The 16,263-nt window shown below is 42.4% G+C and overlaps 1 protein-coding gene across 12 annotated transcripts in view; it reads left to right on the top strand.

The window, feature by feature from the left end:
* The window catches only part of PPP2R2B (protein phosphatase 2 regulatory subunit Bbeta), a 445,076-nt gene that overhangs the window by 379,815 nt on the left and 48,998 nt on the right, over positions 1-16,263 (top strand). For all 12 annotated transcript variants that reach the window (XM_027605524.2, XM_027605527.1, XM_027605528.1 and 9 more), the window contains one exon: positions 3,312-3,489. In XM_027605524.2, coding sequence (XP_027461325.2) covers positions 3,312-3,489 — 178 coding nt within the window. The remainder of the gene's footprint in view (positions 1-3,311; positions 3,490-16,263) is intronic.

Below are 16,263 nucleotides of genomic sequence, written 5' to 3'. Positions count from 1 at the left end.
GTAGAAGGAGCCCCAGGAAGTCCTTGCAGATTGCACTTCTTCTGTGGCCCTGGGGAGCCCACTTTGAGCTCTGCTACCTCTGGGGGGGGGGGGGCGGGGACAGAGGAAGCACAGGTAGCCCTCAAAAGCACCAGGTGGGGAGTTCCTTTATGACAGACTACAAAAGCGTGGCATGTGTTTTTAAAAGCACACAGAGGAGTCCCCCCATTCAAATACCAGGACACCTACAACACCTAATAGAGGTTTCTAGAGGCAGCTTAACTACCACTAGTTGTTATTATCAGTAATACTGTCAGTTCCCTAAATACTAGTGCAGTTTATTCATGTCACAAATGGAGCATTTATCACTTCCTGCCATGTATGATATAGGAGTGTGGTGGGAGACAGTGGAAGGAGCACCAGCTTTGCAGTCAGGTAGGCTCTCGTATTAAATTCTGACGATGCCTCAGAGCCCAGATAAACCTTTCCCTTCCTTGAAAGGGAAATAGCTTTTTTCAGACAGCCTCCTGAGCTGGGCAGCCCTGGGCCAGTGACTGAGCCTCTCTGAACCTGAGCTTTCTCTTTGTAATAGTATTCACATTAGTACCTATTTCACGGAGCTGTTGAAACAATTCCCAGAGATGATATATGAAGAATGATTGACACAGAGGAGTAAATGCCCAATAAATATTTGCGGGGAGAATTCCCAAGAGCAGAGACACTTTTTCTTTTTTTAATCCATTACAAGGTCTTGACTCAAATGCACCCTTCATTGGTGTTCGATAGTGTATCAACCTTCCTTTCCAAATTTTTACTTCATTTGTCCTCTAACCTGTACTCCACTGTACATCAGGAATGATCTCGTCAAAACTTTGGTCATACCACAGTCATTGAAAATCGTTTTATTTCGGCCCATTTCTCTAAGGGTAATGGCAAAAATCTTTTGTTGGCGGGGCTTGCGTATGACCTATCCTGTTACTTCATCTCTTAACCATGGTTCCCATCCCTCCTTCTGTCTCACCCACACTGACCTATCAGCCCTTCATTCTTGCCCTACCCCCACCATAGGACCTTTGCACGTGCTATTTTCTCCAACTGGAACATTCTTCCCTCCCCCTCCTGGACCAGTAAACATCTTTTCATCCTTCACAGTCATCCATCCCATACTTCTCAGCAACAGCTCTCTAGGACTCCCTGACCATGTTAAATCCCCCCTTGCACGATATCCTCTCCTTTGGGGCACTTACTGCATTTTATTATGACATGGCTTCATGTCTACCTCCTCCATCTAGACCAGCTGGTTGAAGGCAGGAAATACCTTGTTTTGCTCACCGATTGGATCCCCCCCAGACCTTGCAGTCAAATGCTCTACCACTGCCCCAGAACCTTGTATATAGCCCAATAAATGTTTCTGAAAGGACGAGAAGGAGGGTGAACCAGAGGACATACTATCTCCACAGATCCCAACTACCCTTCCTGATAACGAGGGCACAGTGGGTTTCACTGGTTTTTCAGATAGTATCCCGAGAGCCCAGAGGGGAAGGTTAATCACCCATGGTCACACAGCCTTTATGTATGTCATGAATCTGTGATGAGAACCCCGGTCTTGCAGTTCTTGCCATCCCTGCGCTTATGCTCTAAAACCATTATCCATACAATTATGGATGGGGTGGAGGGCTCACAAAGACTTTCCCTCCCATCCCTTTCCTGGTGTTCAGAGGATCCCTGGTTCTTCCTACATTCACATCACCTATCTGGTGCCACAGCAATTCAGTACTCTGATTCTTCTGAATTATTTAACTTAAAACCTCTCAAAAGTTTGAGGGAGCTAAGCTCCTTCCAGACGAACTAGGAGAGGGGCGCCTGGGTGGCTCAGTCGTGAAGCGTCTGCCTTCAGCTCAGGTCACGGTCCCAGGGTCCTGGGATCGAGCCCCGCATTGGGCTCCCTGCTCGGCGGGAGACCTGCTTCTCCCTCTCCCACTCCCCCTGCTTGTGTTCCCTCTCTCGCTGTGTCTCTCTCTGTCACATAAATAAATAAAATCTTAAAAAAAAAAAAGACTAAACTGGGAGAATTCTGTTTTATAAGAGGTTATACTGTTGAGATGAGTATACTTCACATGTATACAAATGTAACCTTTGTTTCTGCCCTCTTCCCATCACCCCCTGGGTTAAAACAAATCTAGAAGTTGAAGTCTTAATCGACCGCCTGGAAGCAAATCAGTCAGCAAGTCAGCTCAGTTGCAAGAGATGACTTCCTTAAAAGGGAAATAGCTTTTGGTCCTTTTATTTTCTTGTTTCTGGTAAAGGACCACATCTGTGTTTTGGGTTTGTTTTGTTTTTAGTCTGTCCCCTGTCAGGCAGGCATTGGTGTTCTCTCTCACTTTCTCAGGAGCCACTTCACCCAGGTGTAGTCAGAAGTGCCCTTGAATTCAAAGAGGGCGTCAAAAGAGTGGTGGGTCTTTGTTCATGTTTGCCAAGAAGAGCTTCGTGTGTGGGAATCGATTTTCACTGCCTGATTCTTTGACCCGTGGGGAAGAAAACATTTGCTCAAATATTCTTATTTACTCATTCAACAAATAATCACTGATATATCACACTTTATATATCAGTAAGATAACCATATACTTTATTGTCCAAACTAGGACAGTTTTGATGTGAAAGTGGATATTATGTGGTTGGTACACGAAGACAACAGGTATAAACCAAGATCTTCCCAGGTAAAACAGGATATCAGTGAGTGCCCTATGTACTAACGGCTGAATTTGGGCTCTTAGAATCTTGGGTGGTTATATATTTTCCCAAAATGCCCTTAAAGATTGAAGAAAAAGCCTGGATGGGGTCTAGACCTCCTAAGCCCTGCAGTATAAATGTAGTAGGTCAAAGTTGAACTAGATATTTCTAAAATTTGCCCACAACTTCCTTTTTAAACTATACTTCTTGTTTAAAACAAACAAGCAAGCTGCCTAGAACCAACAGCTCTGGAAGCTAATGACAGCACAGTAGATTCTAAGTTCAGTTTCCCCAGGATGAGGCCACCTCAAAGAGGAAAAAAAGTTCAGAGTCTATAAAGGATGAAATTGCCCATGAGGGCTAAGTGATGGTGACATCTTTTGAGAAGGAAGTAAAACTGGAAGGAATAGACAAAAAAATAAAATAAAACTAAAAGGAACAGAGGAGACAGGAACATGGGATTTATCAGTCTACTTCTCTAACTTCAAGCTTTTTAACTATGGTTATGATTTTGTGTGTGATGGTGAAGGACATAAACATGCACACTTCTTCCCTGGTGAAGAGCTTTGGTTCTGAAGTGATTTGTTTCTCTTCCATCCCAGGTGCCTGTCCTGAGACCCATGGACCTGATGGTGGAGGCCACCCCGCGAAGAGTGTTTGCCAATGCACACACATATCACATCAACTCTATATCAGTCAACAGCGACTATGAGACCTACATGTCAGCTGATGACCTGAGGATTAACCTCTGGAACTTTGAAATAACCAATCAAAGTTTTAGTATCCTTTCCTGGGGGCGAATAGCCAGTTGGCTTGAATCATAAGTATTCAGGTATGAGCAGACTTGGGGGGAAGTAGAAGAGAAAGAAGCCATCGCTACCACAACTCCTAGTGCTTGTGGAGGACTCTTCCCTTTTATTTATTTATTTTTTAAAGATTTATTCATTTATTTTGAGAGAGTGAGAGACAGAGACAGAGAGAGCACATGAGAGGGGGGAGGGTCAGAGGGAGAAGCAGGCTCCTCGCCGAGCAGGGAGCCTGATGTGGGACTCGATCCCGGGACTCCAGGATCATGACCCGAGCCGAAGGCAGTCACTTAACCAACTGAGCCACCCAGGCGCCCTCCCTTTTAAATTATGTTGACATCCATCCTTCATCCTAACAAACTTAGAGAATCACTTATTGACGTAGTGGTCCAGGACTACCTCTGGGCTAGAACTCGGAGTCAGTTCATTTGCACAGAGGCATTTGTGTGTCATGGAGTCAAGTCAGTTGCAACTGTATCAACTATAAGATAAGACCCCAGAATTCAGTTAGGGTTCCTTCCTCTGGTGAAGGGATTTGTAAATGGCCTATATGGGCAGCATGGACCGCAGGTACACACGAGATGGTTTTCATTGTATCAGCATGGTGAAAATAATACTGGCTGCCATTTATTGAATTCCAAGCACTACAACAGGAACTTCATGCATTGAATCTCATTTTGAGAAGTACACATATCATAATTTTACAGCTTGATGAATTTCCACAAAGTACATCTGTGTAACCAGCATCCAGATCAAGAAACCAAACTTTATTAGCAATCCTCACATCCCCATAATGCTTCCTTCTAGTCCCCATACACCAAAGGTATATTTGATATAACAACCCCCCTAATGTAAATATTACTAATAGCTAGAAATCCAGCGACATCAAGAAAATTATTGAATGAGTGTCTGAGCCAACATTCTAATTCCATTATAATGACCCTCTGTTTCATAATACAGATGGGTCATTTATTCACTATCTCTCCTGACTCCTCACTTGAATTCCCATTCTCAGGTAATGAGTTCTCTACCCAGGCAGCTGAGCACCTGACCTAGGAGTCAGTATGGATTTTTTTCTCTCACTCACCAGCCTCCCTACCCCCGACCCAGTCTATGAGCCCCACTGATGCTTAGTCTGAAGTGTATCTCGAATCAGCTCCTTGCTCTCTGTTCCTCTCCACTCCTGCTACCCTACACGAGCATAGGCCACTGTCCCCTCATCCGCATGACTGCAATAATCTCCTGCTTAGTCTCCCTTTTTTCTTGATCTTCTACATAGTTCACGTTCCCATAACAGAGTGGACCTTTCCGTATTTAATTCAGTTTTCATTCTTCCCCTGCTTAAGACACTCTCGTAGCTTCCCAATGAATTTAGAATAAAATCCAAGTTCTTTACCTTGAACTATAAGATTCTCCACAATCTGGGCCCTTCCTTCCTCTTTGATATCCTATCATATCACTCTCCCTGAAGTCACTCTGCTTCAGCTGACTCACCTCTTTATCTGTTCCTAGATAAACCTTGTTCTTATGTCTCTTCTTTGTATTTGCTGTCCCCTCTTTCTGGAATACTCTGTCCCCGGAGTTCACATGGCTAACTACATGTCATCATTCAAACTTCAATGTAATTTCACCTCCTCAAAGGCCATTTTCCCATTAACTGCCAAGTAGCCACCAATAGCCCTCTAGCCCTCTTATCTTCACAGCGCATATCACTATTTGAAATTTTGTGTGTGTGTACTTTAGATTTCCCCATATTCAAATGTAAATTCTATGAGAGAAGGGACTTTGTATGACCCATTCTTGTATCTGAGTACCTAGAACATTCTGAGATACAGAAAATACCAATTTGGTTAGGCAGGTCAAGTTTGAAGTGCGATAGATCACTGAAGTGGAACTATCCAGTAGACAATTGATCATGAAATTCTTTTTATAAGATTTATTTATTTAATGAGAGAGAGAGAATGAAGTGGGGGCGGGGCAGAGGGAGAAGAACAAGTAGACTCCCTACTGAGCGGGGAGCCTGACACAGGGCTCAATCTCACAACCCCAAGATCATGACCTGAGCCAAAACCAAGAGTCGGATGCTTAACCAACTGAGCCATCGAGGTGCCCCAGTGATCATGAAATCTAAGCAGGAAATTTCACTTAAAGAGTACATTGGTTATAGCAAAGCTCTGAATGTTTTGTTAAAAATAGACCACCTAGTGGCTCAAACACATAAAAGATGATTTCTATTATTATAAAGTCCAGTATGATGATCCCCACCAGCAAGCAACCTCCTCCAAACTGTGAATCAGAGAAATAGGTCCTTCCATCCTGCAGCTCCCCACTGTCACCAACCTTACCTGCAGTCAGGACAGCAAAAGGAAAGATTGTAGAGAACCACACACAGGAGGCTCTTTTAGGCCAGGCCCTAAAATAGCATGAATTCCATTGGTTAGAAGTCAGTCACATGGCTACGTCTAACTGCAAAACAAGCTGGGAGACATAGTATAGCTATGCATGTTAAAAAAAAAAAATTTGACCTGGTTTTGGTACACAGCTAGCTCGTCTCCACCAAGAAGAGTGCTTGATAGTTGCCAAGGCTTTTTTTTTTTTAAGTTTTTATTTAAATTCCAGTTAGTTCACTTACAGTATAATATTAGTTTCAGATGTACAATATGGTGATTCAGCACTTCCATACAACACCCAGTGCTCATCAGAAGTGCGCTCCTTAATTCCCGTCACCTATTTCACCCATCCCACACCCACTTCCCCTCCAGTAACCATTACTTTTTTCTCTGTACCTAAGAGTCTATTTCTTGGTTTGCCAAGGCATTCTAAGGAAGGCAGCTTTAAGCAAGCAATGGCAGTGATCGAGGCACTAAGACCTCACCCTCAGGACCATGACTGGCACCTCTTGTTGTTCACAGAGCAGACTCTACCTACTAACTGAGCCTCGGAGAACCTGCCTACAGATTTTGCCTGGAAGTACAGCTGCTAATAGAATGAATATGGGTTGTGGTTCCCTATCTCCCTTTATATCTTTTCCAAGAGCCAGGAATCTGTTCAGTCTCAGCTGCTGTCACTCTGAGCACCTGCTGTCCCCAGTCTAGGTGACATGTTTTCTGGATTTGCCTCTAGGCCTTCAAGAGGGAGGGGGGTTTCTTTAGGCATTTTGGGAGACAGATGCCTTGGGGAGAATGCAAAGCGGAAATATTAATAGCACAATTTAGGTTATATTCTGCAGATGTGTGACAGCCTGCCAGATGCTGGCATACAAATGAGACTGTGCCATTCACCCTTAAAGCAGCCATATGTAAAATAATCATTGTCATCATGAGAATGATGATCACTGATACCAATATAGTTCTTTTCAACCAAACTGCCTTAAGCACTGAGCTGATGGTATAAACTGGGACCCTTTTGCCTCTTGTCACTGAAGTGTAGCCACCTCTGGGGTAGGAAGCGGCCAGCTTTCAAAACACCCTCAGAAAAACACCAACCAGCAGGCAGCTCTTATTAAATCATACATTGTTTAGTTCCATTTCTATAATGCCTCTTATCCACTACGAAGACTGAAAAACATGGTTCAGGATAGAATAATGTGGGGCTCCCAGAGCATGGTAGGCGTACCACTGGGGTGGTAGTCAAGGTGCTTCTAAGCACTATGTGGATTTTTTTCACTTCCAAAATTAGTTATGTATGATCATGACTACTAGAAAATACAACTATCATATCAACCTGATGATTTCATAGATACTGAGAAGTCCACTTAAGTTACAAAGTAAGTATATGTAAAGAAAAGTAAATAGTAGGACAAGTGGTCTTGCAGTCTGGTTAAAAAGTAAGTCATGACTTCCACTGCCTGGCATTTGGTGTGACCCTGGCATTATGGTTGAGAACACAGGCTGTAGAGTCCTGAAAGTTCTAGTACTCTGAGAGTCCTAAAGTTCACACTCAGTTCTACACTTGCTGAGTTATGTAAGCTTTAACATGGTTCTTAATTTATCCCCTGTTTCATGATCTTTAGAGAGGAGCTTTATCAAAGAGGATTGTGAGAATTTTTTAAAAGATTATATTTTGTATATTCATATTTAAAAGATTTATATTTGAATATGTATATGTGGATAAATCTCATATATACAATTGACCCTTGGACAGCATGGGTTTGAACTACATGGGTCCACTTACACGCAGATTTTTTTTCGATAACTGCAATACAGTACTATAAATGTATTTGTCTCTTCCTTATGATATTCTTAACAGTGTTTTCTCTAGCTAAATTTATTGTAAGAATACAGTGTATAATATATATAGCATACAAAATATGTGTTAATCAACTTATGTTATCAGTAAGGTTTCTGGTCAACAGTAAGGTATTAGTCATTAAGACTTAAGGGAGCCAAAAGTTATATGTGGATTTTTGACTGCATGGGGTTCACTGACTCTAGTCCCCACATTGTTCAAGGGTCAACTGCGTATAAGATATATCCATATATATGTACATACATGTACATATACACACATAAACATATATGCTTAGGCCAATACTCTGCTAAATGAATGACAAACAGATTTCAAAACAAGAATGATTATCATGGAAAGGACAAGGAAACTAAAAAAGTTGAATGTTCGTGTAGTGGATTCTATTCTGCTGAATTCATTATCTGGGTCATCTTCTCCATTCTAGACTCCTCCTCTGGTTTTGCAGTTGGGTGCTCTTTTCACGATGTTGTTCATTATACTCTAGTTACCACATATTTGCAGGGGCTCTGAAGTCCAGGGCCTTGTGTTTAACACCAGATCAGATTGAAGCTTTCCTGGCCTCCTGACACCTTGAATCCTCTCCCTTCCCTCCATAGCCAGTCTGTCCTTGTCTTACGTAACACATTCTGTCTTGAAGTGGTCGAACTTTGGCCTTAATGGGTTAACCACATTAGGACAATAACAACTCATCTCTAGATTAGTGATTTTCTAGGGCAAGAAGCAGCTCTAACTTTTCAAATTAGTTTTCTATGGTATACTTAGGATCCTTTGAACTCTCTTTTCAGGACCAAGAATAAGTTGACCTGGGCCCTTACCTAGTGCAATATGGGACCAATTAATAGGCTCCTGTCAAGTAAAAGTAAAGATCCAGCCCTCAACAACTGTATACTGAGTACCTAGTTTGTGCCAGGCACTGCACTAAAGCCATGGGAATGCAAAAGTGAAAAGAAATTTTCTGCTTTCAGAATGACATTCATCAAATATTCATACTAATGAGCATATAATTACAGAAGCCCTGTAAGGAAAGGAGAAACAGTTGTGTGAATGCTGCTTTTTTGAAATCTGATTCAGATGAGGGAATAAAAGAAGACTTTGCAGAGGAATTGATTATTAAGTTGAGATCTGAAAGAGTATGAGCTAACTTGGCAAAGAGGTGGGAGGAGATTGGTCTAGTATGTACAAAGGGCATGTGGCAGGAGGGAGGATGACAATGTTGAGGGAACTCTAAAAAGGCCACTGTGACTGGAGCCCAGAGAATGTGGTGGAGCATGGTGTAAGCAAGGCTAAAAATGTCAGCAGAAGCCACATCTTACAATCTGGTCTCTGGGCGTGAGACAGAGCATCTTTCTGAGAGAAGACATCTGGACTCACCGTGTGCTTCATTACTGACCTTGGTCTTAGCAGCCCTGTGCATCAGTTTCATTTGTCAACTGTTGCTTGATTCCCTGATCAGGGAACCATACAACCTCAACTCTTGTCTCTCTGTAGTACCATGGACAGCGGCCTTCCTTTTAATTTGGTGGGATTCTACTGGAAAGGCTTTGAAGGAAAACTGTGGAGCCCGATACCAGTTCATCTCCCTTGTTGCTGCTCTGGCTTCCATCCACAACTCAACATATCACTCTGAGACTGGCATTTAGTGTAAAAGGAGAGCACTCCAGTGACACCTCTAGCACACTGGCCCATGTGTGCTGGGGCGGCCTCCTCCTTCCTGTATTAAACGCAGCCCTGGTGGGTTTTCGGGGGCCTGGTGCTTTGCATGTGTGGCTGCTGACCCTCTGTCTTTGCCATACCTAGGGCTTTATGAGACAAGGGATTTCCCCTGCACGGGGAAAGCCCGTAGGACCTCATGTTGTCAGGGGAGAGGGCAAGAATGCAGCTAGGCAGACTTCTTGGGCTTTTTGAGCTTCCTCAGAGCAGTACAGTTTAGTATGTTAGGAATGCTTAGTAGTTAGTAGTAGTTAGCTTAGTAGTTAGACTCAGGAGTCACATTCACTGGATTTGAATCCAGTTTAATCCCCTATAATCTGTGTGACCTTGACAAGTTGCTTAACATCTCTCTGACCCTCCATTTCCTCATCAGTTAATGAAGATAATAATACCAGGTATCTTGTAAGGTGGTTGTGGTATTAAATGAGATCATCATGTCAATTTCTTAGCCATGTGCCTGGCACAGAGAGGAGGCTTAATAAATCATAGCTATTATTATCTGTAACATTTCCCCAACCCCCTATTCTTCTAATCTTGTTGCCTGGATCCCATTCTTTCCTAAGAAAACCACAAGCTAAATGATTTACAGTATCCAGGCCTGGCATCTTGACCTATTATTGACCTACTATGGATTTTCTGCATTTTAAAGAACTATGCCTAGAGAAGGCGGCTAAGTCACAATGAATTAAAGTCCATAAACATTTATTGAACACTTACTATGTGTACTGGAAATGCCAAGATGAATAAAACTCCATCCCTAATAATACAGCTCTTATAATCTGAAGGGTAGATGAATCAGAGTTCAACCAGAGAAGCAAAACTCTGAGGGGAGCAGTGTGTGTGTGTGTTTGTCTGTCTACAGAAAAGAGAGGAGGGAGAGGGAGAGAGACTGACTGATTATAATGAATTAGCCTTGCAGTTGTGTGGCTGGCCAAGCTAGTCTAGGATCTATAAGGCAATCAGTCAGGAATGGAAAATCACAAGTAGGCTGGAAGAGCATGAGGGTGATTTGAAGCTTGTCCACACATCATGGTCAGGAAGAGAGAATAACTGCAGACCCAGCAGCCTTTTGGAGTCTCTTCCTCAGGGAAGGCCTAAGCTTTCCTTTAAATATCTTCCAACTGATTAATTCAGGCCCACCTAGGATAATCTTCCTTTGCTGAACTTAAAGTCAACCTGTTGGGGCCTTTAATCACATCTGCAGAATTTCTTATAGCAGATTCCCTTATAATAACACTTGGATTTGTGTTTGATTGAAAAGTGGGAGAAGGTGTGTGTGTGTATGTGTGATACACTACAGCTGCTTCCTCCCTTCTGTCCTCCAACCCTCCTGAGCCCATGTTAGCCCACCATAACCAGAAACATCCTACAAAGGGAACACTAAGGATTCAGCCTAACCAGGTTAACATATCACAAAACCAGCAAAGCTAGTATGTGGACAGAGGGAGAGACATGTCACCATACTAGGGAAGATGAGGCTAACAATTTTTGGAGCCTGTATTAAGTACCAGGGATGTTCTACACATCATCTATTGTAGTTATTTTTAAGATTTTATTTCTTTCTTTCTTTCTTTCTTTCTTTCTTTCTTTATTTATTTATTTGACAGGGAACACAAGCAGGGGGAGTGGGAGAGGGAGAAGCAGGCTTCCCAGCCGAGCAGGGAGCCCGATGAGGGGCTCGATCTCAGGACCCTGAGATCATGACCTGAGCTGAAGGCAGACGCTTAACGACTGAGCCACCCGGGCGCCCCCATCTATTATAGTTTTCTGCCTCTTTTTATAGATGAGTTGACACATTTAAAGGCTTTCAAGATTATGTAACTGGTCACAGACTTGGGGATTAAAATCTCAGTCACTCTTACTCCATACTCCAGTGAAATATACTCTATCTCACTGTCTCAAAGTACTCAATTAGTACTAATAAAATGGATTAAGTGTTAGATATATTCAGGGTGCTGTGGATGCACAGGAGAGGGAGAATCATGAAGGAAAGGCTAGAATGCATCATAAAGAAAGAAACATCTGAATTGACCTTGGAAGGAAATACTGGGTGTTTCCTAATGGTGGCATTCAAGCTCTATGTCACGTGAATAGTAAAGAGTCCGTGGTTATGGGATTTTCAAGTACCCCTCCCCCAAATCATGAAGATCATCTCAGCCCAGTGTCTTTTGTAGCTCAGTACATACTTAGAAGCAGTAACTAATATGGCACCATGTGTCTCTTTGTCGATCTCTCATATAGAGCTTAACAATTGGCAAACCCTCCATAAATATTTGCACATTGGCTTTTTTTAAGCTGTTAAAAGAGGAATATCCCTTAGAGTCCTCTTCAGAGATTGTCAGTGTCTTATCATCAAGTAACACATCCGTTCAGCTAACAAGATCTGGATGCTTTGTAATCAGTACTTAATATCCAAAGATTACATTCAGACTTTGGAAAGAAAAAAAAAAAAAAGCAAAGCAATTCATGTCCCCTAAAAGGAAATCCAACTCTATTGTGGTTAAGGCTATTCTCCACCTTCAGTACTGGCAGGCTGTAACTACAGCGACATGAAAAGCTTCAACTGCTCTTGAACATGGGTGTCTTTCCCAGGCAAACATAGACTCCACTCTCCAGCCTGACCTACAGATAGGCCTCCTGTTTGGTTTTCCTGCCCTTGATTGGCTTAGGCAGGGCTTAGAAAGGAAATGAAACAAAACAAAAACAAAAACAAAAATCTTGTCATTATCAGCAAAATCAGCACTGATAAAGACAGAAGCATGCAAGGACATCAGCTTAAAAAGCCCACAAAACTAATGCAAAGAAAGCTATCTATGGAAAAATAAATGGTCAGGTTTGGTTTTGGTTTTGAGAGGTGGGATTAGTCAGTCTACTAAAAAGCCATTTAATAACTTTCTCCATGAAATTATTTCATAATCAAAATTCTCAGGTTATTGGAATAAACAGGTCTATGCCCATTCAAAGGTGAAAAAATGGAAACCCAGAGAGAGAAAATGACTTTCCCATGTTCTGAGAGCAAAACAGACTTGGAATCAAAATTGAATCCCAATCTCTTGACCCAGTTTTGTTACAATCATGATATTTATCACAGTATCATCTTGAACTTTACCCATGGTGATAAGGCTCCTGGTTTCTCACCTCTCTCATAGATGGTTCTAACACTAGGAAATGACTTTTTTATGTTTCTTGTTTAAAAATAAGTATTTATTGTGGAGATTATTAGAATCACCTATAATCTCACCGATTAGCTGTGGTTGTACATACGGGGTTTACATCAAAATCTTAATATCATGCTAGCTAATTCAACTACAAGGGCTGAGAAAAACAAATAAATAATAAAAGGGAAAAAATCTTAACTCTTTATTTATCCAGAAAGCCTTCTCCTGTTCAGTCTAGGACATACACACACCTGTCCACTCACACACGTACCATTTCTCTCTCTTTTCCCTGCTTTTTCTGCTTAGCAGTTACTACAGTCTAGTATAATATATATTATATTTATCTGCCTTGCTTTGTGACCATGTGCCCTGCTAGGATATAGGCTCCACAGATCAGGCGGATTTTTGGTCTATTTTGGTCATGGCTGTATCCCCTATACCCAGAAAAGTACTAGCAGGTTCTTTGTAAACATCTGTAGATTTTCATGAAGGAATGAATGAATGAGCCAATGGTAAAGGTAAGTTACCCTTTGTAAACTAGAGTTACTAAAGGGTAACTTACATGCTAACCTTCCATCTAATCCCTGTAAGATACTAACCACATTTCCTTCCATTCTGTATTCTCTCTCTCTGTCTCTCTCTCATTTTTTTACATGACTCTGGTCAGACTGTGTGTGTGTGTGTGTGTGTGTGTGTATATATATAATTTCTCTCACCTAATTTTATACATATATATATTATATATATCTTTTATATAAATATAAAATACCTTGTCTTTTTCTGTCCTGAAATATTACTTGATTAAAAGAAAATGTTGAAATGATAACTGATAATTGAAAATTCATAGACCCACCCAGATAGAACTATTATTCACATTTAGTATCTTGCCTTTTAGCCCATCATTTTCAGATTGTAAGTTTTAAGTGACTATGGTCATGCTATAGATACAATGTTTCATGGCTGTTAACAGACTTGGAATTACATTGTAAAAACAATTTAGTGAGGTAGATTAAAATTTTCTAAATTGTTTCCCTATTTCTGTATATACAGTGTATTGTCAGTCTCTTTCTTTTATCATGTTGCAGTAGACTTTTTTTTTTTTTTTGGTATAAAGCTTTTTCCAAATTGGTGATGAAGGAAATGACTTTTGAATGGCCCCCGTGCTACCCCTTAGTGTCCTGCCATTACCCTCTCCATTCCCTCACCCCACTGGTGATGTAATTTATGACTCTGACTTCTTATTTGTTTGAAGCCAATCCCTTAAGGGGTGACCTCCCAGTGTCTTCAATTATTACTTTAAATGATGCCTAAGGCCCTGCCTGGCACAGTGATGCCCTCACCTTCCCTCCTTCTGCCTTCCAAGCGTGGAGCTCAGCTGCCAAACTAGCCGTGCCCCCTCCTGTCCTCAGAGCTGCCTCCAGAGTCCCGACAGAGAAGCAGATTAACCCCTTTTGTTAGCAGAGGTAATTTGTCTGGGCTCAGCATTAATAAGGAATGCCATAAGCAGTTGGGGTCAGGAAGAACAGATCTGTCAAGCCCCAGGGTTAATTTAATAGCAATCTGTTGGCTTTCTGCCTTGTATATTAGCTGTGAATCCAGTGTTATGTTTTGCTTTTGCCATTTAGTGCTTTGGGACAACAGGGAAATAATTTGGATAGAGAGCTCTAAAGCATAGGGAAGAGAAAATTGACTGTCAAAATGCGTCATTCTGTTTTCAAGATAATACAGGAAGCCACGCACTGCTTATCTCTTTTCTCTTTCCCTCCCAACCTGAACGGCAAAACCACATATGCTGATGGTGTGCATCTCCCTTTAGAACAGAGTAAGAGGAAAGGCCTGGGTTTCTGGATGATGCAGATATGAAATACCCTGTCCCACCATCCCTATCAGCCACTGAATTTTTGGTAACTAGTCCCCTCCCACATGTTTTTAGAACTCAGCAAATCCTCCATCAGTGAACAGTTCAAGAAATCCCATATGTTTCTGTCCCAGTCTGTGGTTCAAAAAAAGAAAAAAATAAATATCACATCATAGGACACAGGAATCCCGAGTCAGATGCTGTGTCCAAATACTGATTCTGAAAAATGTGGCCACCAAAGTGGTCAGTGAATTAGAATAACACAGGCTGCCTTCTGGGATTAGCCAGAGGGAGTTTCAAGAGAGCCAGAATTACTGTGGTCGGAATGGCTATTTCTGGAAGGGCCCTTCCTCAGGGGAGGGAGAGTAGCCTGTGGTCAAGAATCCAGGCTCTGAAATCAGACAGACTGGGTTCGAATCCCAGCTCCGCCCCCTGCTAGTCCTGTGACCTTGGTTACTTCACCTCAGCTACTGCTTCTTCCACTGGAGAACAGTCCTGTTAATAGTACTGACCTCTTAAGGCTGAGAAGAAGGTCACATGAGACAATGCATGGCAGTCGGTAAACATTCACTGTTGGTTATTATCCTCTTGTTGTTCTTGTCATTGCAGTTATTAAAGAGAGGATTCGAGTCATCCCTGAACCACGTAGAGTCAGACATTCTAGTCCAAAGGGCGATGCTTGGGGATGAGGGATGACGGGGAGGCTTAGAAGTCCAGCTTGGGTGGAAAGGAGGAAGCAAGGGAGTGCGGGAGGGAGGGAGCATGGATCCAGAGGAAGCAGCCCTCAGCAGAGTCCATGCGCACGTCCCCGTGATGCTGTTCTGGATGCTGGGGGATGTTCCTGCTTTCATAGATATCTTTAAGCACTTCATTTTCACACATTCTGACTTTGGGGCTTTATTTTTAGGTAAGAAAGAAATAACAGTAGACGCGGCACCTCCCCCTCCCACACAGCAAAGATCCCTTCCAGTTAAGCTTGTTTTTAGAGCTCTACTGGTAGAGGTTGAGAAAGCTGACACCAGATTTTCTTGCCCTATTTTTAGGAAAAGAGAAACATGCTCCCTGGCACAGTAGGCTATGGAGGCTCTTTCCGGAAGGCGATGAGATCTGACAGCAACTACACACTAAGCTCTGCTTACCAAGCCCGGGGCAGGGGACAGGAGAGAGAACATCGGAGATGCAGCCTGGGGCCTCCTGGGGGGCTCAGCCTCCTGCTGCCCAGCGGGTGGTGCTAACTGCACCCATATTTATAACTCTGGCAGCAGTTGAGTTGAAAGGTAGTATTTTGTGAATCCAGGGGACCCGCATGCTCTGGAGACCCAAGTAATATTTGCATCTGGGTTGGGTGGGGGAAATTGTAGTAAAATGTAGTGTTAGTTGAGTCTCAAACTAATTTTGGAAAACCTCGACAAGGCTTGTAAGAGATAATTGAAGGGGAAAGAGGCACAACCAACTGCGGAGCCATACTGGGGCAGATTGCATGCTGGAGCATAGGTGATGTGCGGGAACGGATGACTATGTCGGCGCTGGTGTGACTAAAAATACAAGCGCGTTTACTTGTACCTCAGGTATACTCTAAGGAGGGGACTGTGCTACTAACTTTATGAAAAGCAGAAAGGGTTCTTCTCCGTCCCAGCCTAATAGCAGAGTCTGTGTCACGTTACTTCTTGTTGAATCAATGCGCTGTTTCCCAAAACAGGGTAACCAGCTCCCGGCACAGACATAAACATTTTTATTTTAATTGATATGCATTTATTTCACGTATAGTATTTAA

This window comes from Zalophus californianus, chromosome 5 (genome assembly GCF_009762305.2).
Source record: "Zalophus californianus isolate mZalCal1 chromosome 5, mZalCal1.pri.v2, whole genome shotgun sequence".
Classification (NCBI taxonomy): Eukaryota; Metazoa; Chordata; class Mammalia; order Carnivora; family Otariidae; genus Zalophus; species Zalophus californianus.
This window is presented reverse-complemented; position numbering and strand designations above follow the sequence as displayed.